The following is a 17,220-nucleotide window of genomic DNA, read 5'->3' as shown; positions in this document are numbered from 1 at the left end:
TAAAGTGAACTGGAAAAGGTTCCTTTTAGAAAAAGGAAACTATAGTCGTGGATGCTGGTCCTGGACCTACTTCATGATGTTTGCTTTTTCCTTTTAATATTACATAGTATATTTTGTGTACTCAATTTTAAAATATATGTATATTGTCAAAACTATCAGGCTCTTGTTTTGTGTTTGGCCTTTGGTAGTTTGCTTTAGAAGTTTATTTTTCCTATCCCTATTGTGAGCCTCATTTGTTGAATAGTCCAGCAGGCTGCCCCCAACCCTAGTGTGAAATGCCATTGTAAATGTGTATTAAATACTCACATATATTGGCCTTTGTTTCTAGCCTTTCTGTTCTGTTCCCTTAATCTAGCTCTGTGCTCTTTTAGCCTTGTCGTTTTGGTTTGCATTAATTGCATTGTAATTTGTTTTGTCAGAATCCGACCTTCTTACTTTTCTCACTGTTGTCTTGCCCTTTCATTAGTGCAGATGCACTTCAGAATTATTTTATCACCCCCGGAAAATTCTTTTGAAATTCTGTTAAATCCACAAATTCATGTAGGGAGATTTGACATCTTTACAAGATTGAATTTTCCTCTCTAAGGACATAATACTGTGTCTCTAAATTATTCACATCTTTTGTGTCTCTCAGTAAAGTGTGGTACTTTTCTTTAGGTGATTCCTGGAAACATTTTTTAAAGTTTATTTCTAAGTATTTTTTTATCTTTTATTGCGCTTGTGAAACTATCTGTTAACGTTTTCTAACTGATTTTTGCTGGTGTACAGCGAAAATATACTTTGTATACTTATTTTGTAATGGCAACACTGTCATGGAATATATGTATACACACATATTTTAAAAAATAACAGCTTTATTGTGATATAATTTATATACCATAGGGAATTCCCTGGCGGTCCAGTGGTTAGGACTTGATGCTTTCACTGCGGTGGGCCTGGGTTCGATCCCTGGTCAGGGAACTAAAATCCTGCAAGCTGCACGGCACAGCAAAAAAAAAAAAAAAATTTTTTTTTACATGCCATAGAGTTTACCCTTTTAAATGTATACTTCATTGTTTTTTAGTATATCACAGAGTTGTGCAACCATCACCACTAATTCCTGACCATTTTCATCACTCCAAAAAGAAACTCATACTCATCATCAGCGGTCACTTTCGATTCCCTCTCCATCCAGTCCCTGGTGACCACGATCTGTCTCTGTGGATTTGTGTATTCTGTGCATTTCATATAGTGGAATCAGGCAATATACGGTCTTTTGTGATTAGTGTCTTTAACTCAGCATAATGTTTTCAAGGTTTAGTGTATAATAAAATACTTCACTACTTTTTGAGCTTCTTTTGAGTTTTCTAAAAAGGTAAATAATTATATGGTTTTTAAATAATGTTAACTTGATCTCTTTATCCATGGTATACCTTTTCATTCTTCCTTTAAAAATTTTTTTAAGAGTTAACTTTATTGAGATATAATTTACATACGATAAAACACACCCATTTTAAGTATACAGTTTGAGCTTTGACAGATGTATGCACCTTCCCCACTATTAAGGTGTAAAAAATTTCCAGCACCCCAAGAAGTCACTTCATGTCCCTTTGCAGTCAAGACCCCCACCCTGGCCCTGGGCAACCAGTGTTCTACTTACTCTCTGGTTTCTTCTGTTGAAATAGTATTTCTGAGACTCATCTGTGTTGTTGCATGTGTACCAGCAGTTTGTTCCTTTTCTGTTGAACCATACTTTATTCTTTCACCTGTTGATGGACTTTTGGGTTGTTTCCAGCTTTGGGCTGTTACTAGTGCTGCTGTGAACATTCACAGACAATTCTTTGGGTGGATGTATGTTTTCATTTCTATGTAAGAGTGGAATTGCTGGGTGTATAGTAAAGGTAGGTTTTATGATAAACTGCCAACATGCCATGTTTTCGTAAAGGTTGTACCATTTTACATTGCCAGCAACAATCTATGAGAATTCCAGTTACCCTACATCCTCATCAGCACTTAGTATTGTCAGTCTTCCTGATTTTAGTCATTTTAGTGGGTGTGTAGTGGTATCTCATTGTAGTTTTACTCTGCATTTCCTAGGTGCAAATTGCAACCTTTTACAGTTATTAAGACTTGCAGCCCAGCATATGGGTCTGTTTTGTTCAGAGTTCCGTGTGTACTTGAGAAGAATGTCTTTCTGCTTTTGGTTGGAGTGCTCTATAAGTGTCATTTAAATAAGGTGGTCAGTAGTGTTATTTGGGTCTTTTATGTCCTTACTGATTTTCTTTTCAGTTGTTCTATCAATTCTTGGGAGAGGAGTATTGAAATCTTCAACTCTATAGATTTGTCTCTTCCTCCTTTCAGTTTTCTCAGTTTTTGCTTTATCTTGAAGTTCTTTAATTTCATGTATGCTCTTAGATGGTTAAGTCTTCATGATGAATTGATCCTTATATCATTATAAAATGTCTTCTTTGGGAATTCCCTTGCTGTCCAGTGATTAGGATTCTGCGCTTACGCTGCAGGGCGCGCGGGTTCAATCCCTGGTCAGGGAACTAAGATCCTGAAAACTGAGTGGCCAAAAAAAAAAAAAAAAAGTTCTCTTTTTCTCTGTAATAGTCCTTGTTCTGAGGTCCATTTTGTCTGATATTGATGTGGCCTCTCCAGCTTCCTTATAGTTAGTGATTGCTTGGTGTATCTTTCTTCTCCCTTATACTTTTTTTTTTTTAATAAATTTATTTATTTTATTTATTTATTTTTGGCTGTGTGGGGTCTTCGTTGCTATGTGTGGGCTTTCTGTAGTTGTGGCGAGCGGGGTCTACTCTTTGTTGCGGTGCGTGGGCTTCTCATTGCAGTGGCTTCTCTTGTTGTGGAGCACAGGCTCTAGGCGTGGAGGCTTCAGTAGCTGTGACACGTGGGCTCAGTAGTTGTGGCTCGTGGGCTCTAGGGCACAGGCTCAGTAGTTGTGGCGCACGGGCTTAGTTGCTCCACGGCATGTGGATCTTCCTGGACCAGGGCTTGAACCTGTGTCCCCTGCATTGGCCGGTGGATTCTTAACCACTGCGCCACCAGGGAAGTCCATCCCTTTTACATTTAACTAGCTACATTTTTATTTTTAAAGCGCATTTCATGTAGGGAGAATGTAGTCGGGTCTTCCTATTTTTGAAATTCAATTTGGTAATCCTTGCCTTTTAATTGTAGTGTTTAGGTCATTTAATGTAGCTCTCAATTCTTGCTCTTTGCTTAGTATTTGCCCCATTTATGTTTTGTTTCTTCTTTACTCTTTGCCTACCTTCTTTTGTATTAATTTAGCATTTTTTGGTATTTGATTTTGTTTCCACTGTCGTCTCATTAGCTGTTCCTTTGTTTTATATTTTTAGTGATCGCTCTAGGATTTACAGTATGTGTCCGCAATATGTATCACAGTCTACCTTCACATGATGTCACACTGTTTCGTGTATAACGTGAGAGCCTCATAGGAGGACTCCCATCTCCTGCCAATTTGTCATACATCTTGCCTCTGTGTATGTTATAACCTTACAGTGTATTGTTTTCACTTTAAACACAGTTATTTTTCCAAGGAAATTTAAAAATGAGAAAAAAATCTTTAATATTTATCCATGTATTTACTATTTCCACTTTTATTCTTTGCTTTCTGTAAATTGTAGTTTTCTGTCTGGTAGTTATTTTCTGTTTGAAGAATTTACTTTAACATTTCTTCTAGTGTAAATCTACTGGTGTTGAATTCTTTCAGCTTTTGTTTGATAGTTTGCTTCACTTGCATTTTTTAAAAAAAATTATTTATGCTGTGCCAGTTCTTAGTTGTGGCACGTGGACTTCTTAGTTGCGGCATGCGGGGTCTTTAGTTGAGGCATGCAAACTCTTAGTTGCAGCATGTAGGATCTCGTTCCCTGACCAAGGATCAGACCTGGACCCCCTGCAATGGGAGCACGGAGTCTTACCCACTGGACCACCAGGGAAGTCCCTTCACTTGCATTTTTGAAAGATATATTGCTGGTTATAGAATTCTAGGTTGACAGTTTTTTCTTTCTGCATTTTAAAAGATATGGCTTGATTAGTTCTGATGGGAAGTCTGTCTTTTTTTTTCAATATTTATTTATTTGGCTGTGTCAGGTCTTAGTTGTGGCACGTGGGATCTTCGTTGCGGCATGTGGGATCTTTTGTTGCGGCACATGGGCCTCTCTCTAGTTGTGGCGCATGGGCTCAGTATTGTGGCGCGTGGGATCTCTAGTTGTGGCATGCAGGCTTAGTTGCCCTGTGGCATGTGGAATCTTAGTTCCCCAGCCAGGGATCGAACCCACATCCCCTGCATTGGAAGGTAGATTCTTAACCACTGGACCACCAGGGAAGTCCCAGGAAGTTTGTCTTTACTCATCTCTATTCCTCTGTGTAGTGTGTGCTTTTTTCTCTGGCTGCTTTTAGAATTTTCTTTTTACTGCTGGTTTTCAACAATTTGATTATGACAGGCCATGGTGTGGTCTTTTTCCTTTTTATCCTGCTTTGAGTTTGCTGAACCTTTTGGATTGATAGGTTTATAGTTTTTATCAGATTTGAAAATTTTTTGCCTCTTATTTCTTGAGGTATTTCTTTTGCCCTTGCCTCCATCCTCTCCCCTTGGACTCCAGTCACACATCTGCGGATACACTTGATACTGTGGCAGTGTTGCTGAGGCTGTTTAGTTGTTTACTTCCTTTTTCCCCTTAGGGTAGAAGTTTTTATTACTGTGTCTTCAAGTTCTCTGATCTTTTCTTCTGCAGTGTCTAATCTGCTATTAATCCCATTTAATTTTTCATTTTGGATCTTATTTTCCAGCTCTTGAAGTTGTTTGTTTTTTAAATATCTTCTGTTTTTAAAATATCTATCTTAGTTGCATGCTGCAACTAAGAAGTCTGCGTGCTGTATATTGTTCATGTTTTCTTTTACATCCTTGAGGATATTTTGTGGTATTTAAAGTTTACATCTAGTAATTATATCATCTTTGTCATTTCTGGTCATTTCTTTTTTTTTATTTTTATAAATTTATTTTTTTACTTATTGTTTTGGCTGTGTTGGGTCTTCTTTGTTGCACGTGGGCTTTCTTTAGTTGCAGCGAGCGGGGGCTACTCTTCGTTGTGGTGCGCAGGCTTCTCATTGTGGTGGCTTCTCTTATTGCGGAGCACGGGCTCTAGGCACGTGGGCTTCAGTAGTTGTGGCATGGGGGCTCAGTAGTTGTGGCTCACGGGCTATAGAGCACAGGCTCAGTAGTTGTGCACAGGCTTTGTTGCTTCGTGGCATGTGGGATCTTCCTGGGCCAGGGATTGAACCCATGTCCCCTGTGTTGGCAGGCGGATTCTCAACCACTGCGCCACCAGGGAAGTCCCTGGTCATTTCTGTTGACTGATTTTCCTTCTGTTAGGGGTCACAGCAGTTTTAGTTATATGTCTAGTAAATTTTTAGTGGATCATGGACATTGTGATGGTTATGTTGTTGGGTTTAAGTTTTTTGTCTTTAAAGTGTTGAAGTTTGGCAAGACAGTTTAGTTAATTGTATATCATGTATATCTTTTAAGGTTTGTTAGGGCAGGTGTAGCTTTTTCTCTTGTTTTTCTCTAATTTAGCGTTACTACTAAGGAGAGACATTTCTGGAATGTCTGCTGGTTGCTCTGGGTGCTCAACAAGGACTCTGCACTCTGGCCTTGTAGAATTTGAATGCCAGCCCTATATGAGCTATGGGAACTCTGCCTTAGTGCTTCCTGGCAGTTCTTACCCAGCCTAGTGGACTAACCACCGTGCCTGTGAAGATTCACCCAAAGATTCGAGGGCACCTCTGCAGACTTCCAGAGCTCATTCTCTGCTTAGCTTCCTCTGGCATGCTGCCCTGCAAATTTCAGCTGACTCAGCCTCCTTGAACTCCAGTCTTTGCTATGCTTGAGTCCCCCCCTCTCTGCACTGGGTTCTAAAAATTACTTTCTGGTGGACGGCCTGGGTGGCTGTAGATTGCAGTTGGTTTGTTACCGTGTGCTGCCTGTTGTTCCAGTGTCTGAAAATATAATTGTCCTGTTCTCTAATTGTTGTTGGTGGTAAGGCAGTTCCATATCAATTATTCCTGTATAACTGGAAGTGGAAATCCTTTTTCTTCTGTCTTATTACATTGGTTAGAACCAGATTGTTACTAGGTCATAGTAGTTGTAGAGGTATTTTCTGTAAAGCATGGTATTAGATATTGATTTGACATAGAATAATAATAAAAAATAAGAATATTTTCCTTACATTTTAAAAGCAGGAATAAATGTTGTATTAACTCTAATGCCCTTTTAGAAACTGTGAAGATGAAAGTGTTTTTTTTTTTCTTTTGCTCTATTGATACTTGGATTATATAGATTTACTAATATCAAACCATTCTTATATTTCTAAATAGCCCTTTTTTCTTTTGGCATTTTGTTTTAATGTCATGTTGATGTTTAACAGGAAATATTTTATATATGTTTTTCCCTAGAATGGATGATGAACTTGTTGTTGGAATTTGTGCGAGATAAGAAATCTCTGGCTGACCTCGTACATCTGGCTTTTAAATTTCTTTACATCATCACCAAGGTAATATTTACATAGCACTTTGTAGTTGACAGAACACTTTCTTAATATACTCGGTCCAGAAGTACCTTCCAAAATGGTATCTCTCAGGAAAGGTTGTTCTCATACAAAAGTTGTGGGTTTCATGCTTTCTCTTTTTACCACGTGCTGGAGATCAGATGTTAGTGATCCAGGGGACCCTTTGGCTGAAACAGTGCTTTTCAGCATTGTTTTCTGCGTCTTGTATTTGAATGGATCAAGCACCAGCTAGCCAGAAAGGGACGGAGAGGATGTATATATACATATATACGTATATATATGCGAGTAACTGAGAAAAGTTTCTTACGAGGAAAAAGGAAATAAACTTGGAAGTGGAAGTGCTTCTCAGATATGGATGTGCAGATGGCTTTTCAGGGATCTTGTTATGATGCAGATTCTGAGTAAGTGGGTCTGGTGTGAGGCCTGATATTCTGCATTCTTATAGGCTCCCAGGTGATGTGTGTGCTGGTCCATACGTACCATGGGAGAGACTTGGCCATCTCGGCTGGGGTTTTGCTTCTGTGGGGCCTGCTGTGTGGTGGAGGGAGGCCTGTGTGCACACTCCTTGCCCTCAGTTGGTTGAATGCAGGGTCTCTCCTGAAGGTGTAGTGCCACCGCGTTTCATGGAAGCCTTAATGAATTTGGGACCTTTTGGGTTCCCGAGGACTTATTCCTCATAATCAAGGTAGAAGCAAAACTTGTTAGTTTGTAACATAGCTATATTTCTGTTGAACCAAGATTGGTTGGTCAAATTGGGACAACATATTTGTGAAATGATTTAAGAAGTAAAGGTAGCTTTCTTATTGTTTAGTCTTACTAAGTTGTATCACTGTAATGTGATGTAATTCTCTTTGATCATTGGGTGGCATAGGTGGTGATTTTTGGTAATAGAGAAAAAAATAATTTTGCTACTTTATTTTCTAATTATATAATAATTCAATGTCTTTATTTGATAGGTTCGAGGATATAAAACATTTCTTCGTTTATTTCCACACGAAGTAGCTGATGTGAAGCCTGTTTTAGATATGTTTACAGATCAGAATCCTAAAGACCATGAAGTGAGTGTCCCTTTCCTCCTCCTCTTCATCTCCTGTCCCCCCGACTTATTCCCTGGTTTTCCCTGCTCCTGCACTGGCAGCTTCCTTTCCTGTTTCCTTCAGTTTTATCTTGTACTATTTTGTGTCATTCCCTCTCTTTTCATTTATTCCTTTGGCTTTCTCTTTTTACGTATGTTACTTTAAATTATTTTATTTAAAAAAATGCCCTTTATAAAGAAAACAATAAACCTCCATACAGTGTGATGATAACTATATCATCATCCAAATTTTTTTAACTTAAAATAGAACTATGTTGGGGGTCCCCAAGACCACCCCAAGTCCAGTGATTTCCTAGGATCACTACAAGAATTGGCATGTAGTCATCCTTATGGCTATGATTTACTACAGCAAAATCAGCAGAGGGAGAAGGCACATGGGGCGAAGTCCAGAGGAAACCAGGAGTGAGCTTCCGGAGTCGTCTCCCCGTTGGGTCACGCAAGGCACTTGTGATTCCGCAGCACCAAGTTGTGAGAACACGTATGAGGTGTTGTCCACCAGGAAGGTCGTAGGGGCCAGCACCCACGATTTCTGTGCGGGCTGGTCATGTGGGTACTCCGCCAGGCACATACTAAAACCCAGAAGGAAAGCAGGTGTTCAGCATAAGCCACATGGTTTGTACAAACGGCCTGGGCACAGAGTGACCCTCATCAGTTAGGGAATGGTGGGAACGTTCCCTGAAAACCAGGTTCCCAGATGCCCGCCAGTGGCCAACCTTGCAGTCCAGCGTGATGGGGAGCGCTCTTGGGGACAGGACGCATTCAGAAGGGCATGCAGGTTGTAACTGCAAACTCAGGGAATTGTCTTGCTCTGCATGTGCCCTGCTCTCCTCTGCTTCTCATGCCTCTGATGGGGAGTCTGGGACCAAAGCAGAATCTTGTTTTATTGACTCCTCTGTGACTGGAAGTTGAGAATTTTTTCTTTATTCTTAAGTCTTACGTTTTTTAAATCTTTTTCTCTGTTTTCCATTTTCTTAAAAAGCTGATTGCATGCTGAAGGGTGCCAGTGATGAGAAGCCATTAGACTGACATGTTATGATTTTTCTTTGTTCCTTTTGCTGTTTCTCTTGGCTGCATGCCCCAGGGCATGTGGTGGGGTGCGGTGCTCCGCAGCCTGGCTCCGAGGCCCTGGCGTTTGGAGGCCTGGGTGGGCGCTGAGCGGGAGGGGGTAGCAGGACTGCATGGATGCCCTTGCACAGGAGTCACGTTGCTTTGACTTGGCCCTGTAGACCTGGGAGACCCGCTACGTGCTCCTCCTGTGGCTCTCCGTGACCTGCCTGATCCCGTTTGATTTTTCACGCCTTGACGGCAACCTCCACAATCAGCCTGGGCAAGAGCGAGTGTCCACCATGGACCGTATCCTCCAGATAGCAGAGGTGAGTATGGCTGTGAAGTAATGAGCCGCTGACAAGTGTCCTTTCTCATGCCATTAGGGCTTAATTAGGTACACTTGTGACATTTGTTTATTTCTTCAGCCATTGTTACTCTTTTTCAGTGAAGTGAAATTCCATTTCATAAGTTACCATGAAACTGATAATTCCCAAAGGGGTCAGGATGAATTACTTTAGCAAAACTCATTTCTCTGTAGGTAGTGCAGATACTCTGATGATAGCTTAGAATAGGTTTCAGGGGGTAATGGTAAGACAAATTAAAGGTCCATTTAAAATCTAATTTTTAATTTAATTTTTAACATTACATAAATAATACATGATCATTGTAGGAAAATCAGAAAATAAAAAGCAGGAAAAATATTAAGGTGAAATCTCTCAAATACCAAGAGATAACACTTGTGTATTTTTTCAAACTTCTCCTGATACAGATGTTATATGTGTAGACATAGATTATTGTATTATCTTTTGCTGTGGAAAATATTACCCTGAACTTGAATGGTTTAACACAGCACACATTCATCATCTCACAGTTTCTGTGGGTCAGGAATCTGGCTGTGGCTTCGCTGGGCCCTGTCCTTCGAGCTCTCCCCAGGCTGCAGGCAGAGCTCACCTGGGGGCAGGTCGCTTCCAAGCTCTCATGGTCATCGACAGGAGTCAGATCTCGAGGGTGTTGGCCGAGGGCTTCAGTGCTTTGCTGGCTGTTTGCCACTCGGAACCCACCCTGCCCCCCCCCACCCCCAACGATGGCAGCTTATTCTGTGAAAGCCAGCAAGGGGCAGGGGCTGTAGCAAGATGCATGTCACACTCATGTGTGACCCAATCATGGAAATGACTTCCCACCCCCTGCCGAATTCTCTTGGTTAGAAGCAAGTCAGCGTGTCCTCCAACCGCGTGGGAGGGATTACACGGGACATGGGCACTGGTGGGCAGGACCAGGGCTCATCTTAGAGCCTGCCCCCGACACTTACTTATACTAAGCTTCTTTGAGCCCCTATTGGGCGCCAGACACTGTTCTAAAGGCTTTTCATACATTAACTCCTTTCATCCTACTTAATGAGGCAGTTCACTGTTTTTATCCTCATTTTACTGAGGAGGCAACAGGTGTAAAAATAAGTGACTTAGCCAGCTCACTTTCTTGCGTGTGGTGGATCTAAATTTGAACCTAGGGATTTGGCTCCCTGCCTGTTCTTCACAGTGCTCCATGCGGCCCCTGTGTACTAGGGCCCCTGGTGTCCTGCTGTTCTGGGACCTGCTTTTCCCCTGAGCAGGACTGTCTGAATGTCTTGTGTCAGTAAGTAGACGTCTCCCTCAGAGTCTTTAAGGGAAAAGGTGCTCCACTGTATCTTCATTTCTAAAATAGTCTTTTCTAGATAGGTGGTTTGTTTCTAGCTGTGTTCCATTAACCCTTTGAGTGCTTGTCTCCTAAGTGGGATTGCCTGGGGAGAGGACCTAATTTCTAACAATTTGTCCTCCAGAAAAAAGATCTTTTAAGTGTATCATTTGGAAAACAGTTGAGATGAGAAGTGGAAACCTCTTAAGGTGTCGTAATTATTGCGTTAAGCTTCGGCCCTCCTGCGTCTGAGCGGGGCCTCCTAGCTGTTGTGAATGCCAGAGTGCTGGTGGGTTCCAGGAGTGTTCTGTGCGCACTCTGGGTAACAACATACACTCTTCATTTTTCTGCTGCTTTTGCAAATGTGGGTTTCAAGGGGTGTAGCCACACGCTGTATTAGGATTGGGCACTTCCTGAGGGTGAGCACACACGTGGCAGCTGTAGCCCTGAGCTCACGTTATGAGTGGTTCATGCAGCTTTGGAATCTGGCCTCTGTCCGTGAGCCTGGGCTCTTGTGGAGCTGCTGAGTGTGGGACCAGGTGGCTGAGCGGGTCCCTGAGGTCTACATCGTGTGTTTAACGGTGCCTGTCCTTTACGCTTCCTTGTAGTCCTACCTGGTCGTCAGCGACAAGGCCCAAGACGCAGCTGCTGTCCTCGTGTCCAAGTAAGTGCTTTCTGAGAAGGTTTACTGTCTGTGTCACCTGTGTGTGTCTGTTGTCATCAGAGAGGATGCTGGGATGATAGGCTTGGGGAAGTCTTTGCTGTCCTGAGGACTCTGCTGCTTTCCTTGAGGGAACCCAACGCTGTTTGGGTGCAGGAAATCTCTGAACCTGATGTGACCACTGACAGTGCTGGTTAGGGGCTCAGGGTCACCTGACACTGGGTTAGGAGTTTGTGGGCCCGTCAAGGGAGCGCAGATTTAGAATAGGTGTAGCAGTTTCGCCGGGGCCAGGCCTCCCCTCTTGGTGGGGGGGGGTGGCAGTTAGAAGAGCCTTTGGAAGTCACTTAGAAAGCAGTCCACACCATGGTTTGTGGGGATCATGGGCTGTGATTGCGTCATTGTGGCTTGGGATAAAAATCCCCAAACATCCCATGTTAACTAAAAACAACAGGCTGTGCCTGAAACAGGCAAAGATGGGTTTATCTGATGAGCTGGGTAAGATGACCCAGGCAGCAGGGCCTGGAGTCTCCAAAAAAGTGGCAAAGACACGTGAAAGCTGAGTAGACTTGTTTCATGAAATGTGAGAATGGAAGAAAGCAGTTTTTCTAAGTTAATCTTCTTCATGACATGTGATTTAAAGTATGTATATAGCATAAACGAGTTAGAAAATTTGGCTTTTTTTCCCCTCTACATTTGTGAAAGTTAAAAATTGGCTCTAAAAGCTTTTGGATGTTTTGATCGGGAAAACAGGGCAACACCTCCTTCAGGGTCACCTTGTCTTAGGTGTGTAGCCGTGACCTTGCACAAGGCGGGAAGAGACATGCTTGATTTATGGGGCAGTTGGGGGCATTGGTGAGGTATTTGTGAAAGTACTGGCTAAACCAGAGGGCAGAGCCTAAATGCAAGAAGCTGATTTTAGGAGTGAGGAAGGAGACACCTGAGCTCGCCTGCGATGCTTACCCTGGGGGAGGAGAAACTCACTGACAGAGGCTTCTCATGGTTTTGACAAGGAATGAAAAAGTGTGGCTTTCTTTCTAACTGTGAAAGTAATCGTGTGTTCAGGAAAATAAAGAAAAGTAAAAAAGTACAAGATAAAACTCACATGTACTGTCATCCCCAGAGATGTAACTGCTCTGTCCTTTGTCCCCCACTGCCCATGGGCATGTTGGTCTGTGGCCTGTGGGTACACTTGCAGGGTTGTTCCAGGTGCTGGCAGGCAGGCCTGGAGCTTTGGTCAGTCTTCCAGATGCAATTATGGTGTGATCTATTCTTCCTCCAACCCCACTGTACGTGGGGACTTTTTGTTAGTAAAATTAGCACCGCCTGGGACACTCTACATGAAACTTTGTACTGTTCTGATCGGCTGTATTTTCCCCTTCCAGTTTTTTTTTTTAAATGTATTTATTTATTTTTGGCTGCGTTGAGTCTTTGTTGCTGCGCGCGGGCTTTTCTCTAGTTTTGCGGTGAGCGGGGGCTACTCTTTGTTGCGGTGCGCGGGCTTCTCATTGTGGTGGCTTCTCTTGCTGCAGAGCACGGGCTCTAGGCCTGTGGGCTTAAGTAGTTGTGGCTCACGGGCTCAGTAGTTGTGGCTCACGGGCTCTAGAGCGCAGGCTCAGTAGTTGTGGCGCACGGGCTTAGTTGCTCCGTGGCATGTGGGATCTTCCCAGACCAGGACTCGAACCTGTGTCCCCTGCATTGGCAGGTGGATTCTTAACCACTGCGCCACCAGGGAAGTCCCCCTTCCAGTTTTATTGAGATATAATTGACATACAGCACTGTACAAGTTTAAGGTGTACAGCGTGATGATTTGACTTACATACATCATAAGATGATTATCACAGTAGGCTTAGTGAACATCCATCATCTCTCATATAGATACAGAATTAAAGATACAGAAAAATATTTTTTTCCTTGGGTTGACAACCCTTAGGATTTACTCTCCTTTTTTTTAATTGAATGAAAGATTCTTTAAATTCTATACTGCTTTACAATTTTCAGAAGTTTCACACACATGATTTCATATAATCTCATAATAATCCCTTTTCCCCGTACCCCTTTATTGCCTCTCCCCCCAGGATTTACTCTCAACAGCTTTCATGGATAACATACAGCAGTGTTCATTATATTTATCATGGTGTACGTTACAGACCTAGTACTTATTTATCTTACAGCTGGAAATTGGTACCTTTTTGGCTGCCTTCCTCCAGTTCCCCCTTCCCCACCCCTGCCTCTGGTGACCACAAGTCTGATCTCCTTTTGTATGAGTTTGTTTGATTTCTGATTGGTTCTTAGGGATGAATTCCTAGAAGTGGAATGAACATTTTAGGGGTTTTAAATGCAGCTACTGGAAAGGTTGAGCCAGTCGGAAGTCTCCTTTTCCCCATGTTTAGCAACACTGCATGTGATCTTACAAATGTTTAGTAAGTTTGTTAAATGAAACATATCTTTGTTGTTTATTATCTTTTATTACCAGCCGTACTGAGGGTTTGGTAGAGTTCTGCTGAGCTTGACCTGGTGGAGTATTGCATCTGTGGGGTGGGGGAGGTGAAACCCTAAACCCTTCTTCCCTCCCTGGTGTCCTCCAGAAAGGTGGCAGCTGGGGACCCTGGCTGCCTGTCCACTGCTGGCGGGATGCTCCCCCGCCATCTAGTGGTCGGACGAGCAAGTGTGCTTGAGGTTGAGGCCCGTTTTCCACCCAGCTCCTGCCGGTTTGCCAGGTTGTAGGTGCAGCCAGTTTTCCTCAGTTCTAGAAAGGGCGGATGCCCTCAAGTCCTAGAGCTGCTCAGAGTAACCCACCTCACGGGCAGGTTCTGACTCGCGTATTTCTGTCTTTTTTTTGCTGGGTTGTTAACAGTGAGGCCCTGGGTGTGAAGGGTGGTCACATGTGGCCTTTGTCCCCACTGGCATCTGTTTTCTGGTATTTCACGAGGGAGCTGCCTGTCTTACTCTCTCTGCCATCAGCTTTGATTGCTTCCTCTTACCATGTGCAGTTCTGGAGCCGCACCTATTTCCTTTCATTAACTGGAACCTTTAAACATCAGCTGCATTTTCTGTAACTTTGATGTTACATTTACGCCAAGACGTGTGGATATGAGTGTTATTTTACAGAAACTCTTCAATGGAAAGATATGCCTTTATTCTTATTGATTACATTAATTTTAAAAAGCAGATATTTTTAATCTAACTATAAAATCAAGGAATGCTCCAAGTAGAAAAGTTGGAAATTTTGGAACATAGAAAATTAGGAAAACCCCACACATTTATAATTATAATACACAATACATGTGTTGTATTTTTTGGGTGTTTTTCTGTGCTGTTATTGTATGGAGTTTGCATAGCACAATCTCTTTGATTTAGCACCTGCTTTTTCGTTTAATTTCACGTTACCGTTGATTAAATGGCTCCTTTAGATTCCACTGTTTTTAGTTACTCTGACCAGCTTTCTCACGTCCTTCCTCTTATAAGCAATGATGTAATGACTAGCTTTGGGTGTAAACCTGTTTTGGTATTTGGGATTATTTTCTTAGGCTAGGCCCTTAGAGGTGGACTTCTGAGTCACAGGACACAAGGACATTGTTGAGTCTGTACACCTGTCGCTGGGTGACTCTTGGGAGCGGGTTTTCAGGACTTCTGCAATCATGGGCAGCCTCAAGAACAACTCTCTTCCCCCAGTTGGATTGTGCATTGTTTTGCTCATTACTAACATTTAGTTTGTATTTCACTGATCGCTGGTGAGCTTTAACACATGAGTCTTATTTCAGACATCGTATGTCCCGTGTAGTGACCTGATTTCTGATATCTGTGGGCTTCTTGGTGCTTTTTCTCCAGTAGTAGGAGCTTTCTCTGTGAAGGATGTTAGCTAGAGGAGGGTGTGATACTTCCTCCAGTGGGTTGGTAGCCTTTTACTTTCTTCTTTGGACTAAAGTTTTAATTCTAATGTCAAAATAGTAACTTTTTTCCTTTTATTTATTTATTTATTTTTACTTTTATGCTTGAAGGCTTACCCTATTAAGAGATTTTACAAAGAATCATTTATATTTTTCTACCTTTTTATTGTTTAATATAGAATTATTAATTCATTTGGAATTTCTTTTGGTATAGGATATATGATAGATTTTTTTCCTTCTTACAGGTAACTAAATTCTATCACCATTTTGTGAATATTTAACTTTTCCATTAATTAATTTAAAAACACACACAAAGTAAGTTCTTACACAAAATAGGGTTTGTCACTTCACCCGTACTGTTTCACTCTCAGACCAGATACTCTGTGGTAACAGTACTGACAAGGGTCCAGAGCAGCAATGTGTCCCACTGGTGTTTTGCCCTTTGTCCCTCTGGTAGGTCTAGTCCTATAGTTAAGGTTTTGCTGATCACTCTTGTGGAGATTACCTTCCTGAGAGAAAGACAGTGGGGTCTCTAAACACCTGCACATGTTAGCTGAGTTCCACATTGAAAGTAGATGTAGTCTGTGATGTAACTTTTCCTAAAAGGGAAGGAAGTGTAGGATTCAGAGATCTTTCAGTTTCTGTAGAAAGGTCTCGTTCTGTGTGTTACATCTGTGGGATAGGTATTTTCCATTTTTGCTTATCTGTACTTTTGGACCTCTGCTGCGAACATAACATTTTCTTTTTTAGAGAGAAAAATAAAAAATATAAAATAACCTATTTGCTTAAATCTTTCAAAGGAGCCTTAGGTTTTTACTGTAATTTGGAAACTCACCTTGTGTGATTTTGCCCAGGAATGGAAGTTGGCCGCCACAGGCTGCACACAGAACATCAGCCTCCTGCCTGCTCAGCAGATGAGTGGGTGGAGGAAGCAGGGTGCGTGGCCCCTGAGTGGCTGGCGCGGTGACTCACGTCTCCAAATTGGGCTTTGGGTTCCAGCAGGGCCGCTTACCAGCCCTGTGGGCCGTTCTGTGCCTGTGACCTCGCCTGTCCTGAGGGCCACCCCACTGCAGGCGCTGTGCCTGCCCACGTGCAGGGTGAGTGCCGGCCGGCTGTTGTCTTCAGGCTGAGGATCAGGTCACTGTGGGTGTGACCCTCATCCTGTGGCCCCCTCCAGAATCAAGGGGCTTTAAACAGGGCCAAGGACATTGAGATAGGGTATATATTACCAGTTATCCATTTTAGATGATCACTCTGAGGTGCAGATTTTATGAAATTCCTGGGCCCTCTTCTCAGACCCGCCGTAACACAACTTCTTGGCCGGCGGGGGTGGCATGTGAGTTCGCCTTTGTAACCAGCATCCTAAAGTTTGGTAAATCTTCGGTGACCGAGTCTCTGGGTGTGTACCCTGAAGGGGGTGGGCGAAGACAGTCGTGGCAGCTTTGTTTTACCGACACAGAGACCGTCTACGTGGCCGCAGTGTAATCCCTGAGCTGGCTGAGCATCTTCTCGCGTGGGGTGGCGGTGGTGGTTTTGAGGGAAGAGGGGCCTGTGGGGGCTTCTGGTCAGGACAGGAGGCTCCTGCAGGGGTGCAGAGGACAGAGCCAGGCATGTTGAGTGCTGCTCCCGGGGCGGGTGCCACCTGGCGTGTTTCTGTGGTATTGGTGCTGAGCCCTCTCTGGGTGTGGTTTGTGGGGGCAGCTAGGGGAGTGAGAGGTCCTCACGGGTCACCTCCCGCGACGCTGTCCCTGCGCCTGCCGTCCTCCCCTCACTCAACTGTTTCCTTCTCATTGTTTGCCTGCTTCCTGTGTTTCTGCCCCAAGACTGCAAGTTCCCCCAGGAGGGCAGGGGCTCAGCCTTAGTCAGAGAGCTGGGGGATGGGTGTGTGCACTGGTTGGAGAGAAGTGAAGGGGGCCTGGGCTTCGGTGTGGGAGCCCGAGGGTGGCTGCCGGCCCAGACCAGTGTACAAGAGGGTGGGCGAGAGCCAGCACCCCGGGAGTGCAGCACTGAGCAGACGCCTGCGGTGGGGACGATTAGGCCGTGGACACAGCTGGAGCTCTGCATGGCGTGTGCAGCAGGCAGAGAGGATGGGGAAGGAGACCCATGGCAGATGCAGAGAGGGAGGTCGCAGGTGGCAGCATGGGGTCCCAAGGTGAAGGGATACAGAGTTGGGCCGAGGAGTGGGCGTGGGTGGGCTCAGGTGAAGGTGGTCCCATGCTACACAGGGTCTCGGGATGAGGGGGCTCAGGAGGCGGGAAGTGGGGGGTGTGGGGACTG

General features: G+C 43.6%; 1 protein-coding gene across 1 annotated transcript in view; it reads left to right on the top strand.

Moving 5' to 3' along the window:
• The window catches only part of TBCD (tubulin folding cofactor D), a 174,657-nt gene that overhangs the window by 11,962 nt on the left and 145,475 nt on the right, over positions 1–17,220 (top strand). Inside the window, exons 3-6 of the mRNA XM_061175155.1 lie at positions 6,469–6,566; positions 7,538–7,639; positions 8,904–9,050; positions 11,004–11,059. Coding sequence (XP_061031138.1) covers positions 6,469–6,566; positions 7,538–7,639; positions 8,904–9,050; positions 11,004–11,059 — 403 coding nt within the window. The remainder of the gene's footprint in view (positions 1–6,468; positions 6,567–7,537; positions 7,640–8,903; positions 9,051–11,003; positions 11,060–17,220) is intronic.

Source organism: Eubalaena glacialis, chromosome 19, assembly GCF_028564815.1.
Source record: "Eubalaena glacialis isolate mEubGla1 chromosome 19, mEubGla1.1.hap2.+ XY, whole genome shotgun sequence".
Taxonomy (NCBI): Eukaryota; Metazoa; Chordata; class Mammalia; order Artiodactyla; family Balaenidae; genus Eubalaena; species Eubalaena glacialis.
Note: the sequence above shows the minus strand (reverse complement) of the source record. Positions and strands in the feature narration are given on the sequence as shown.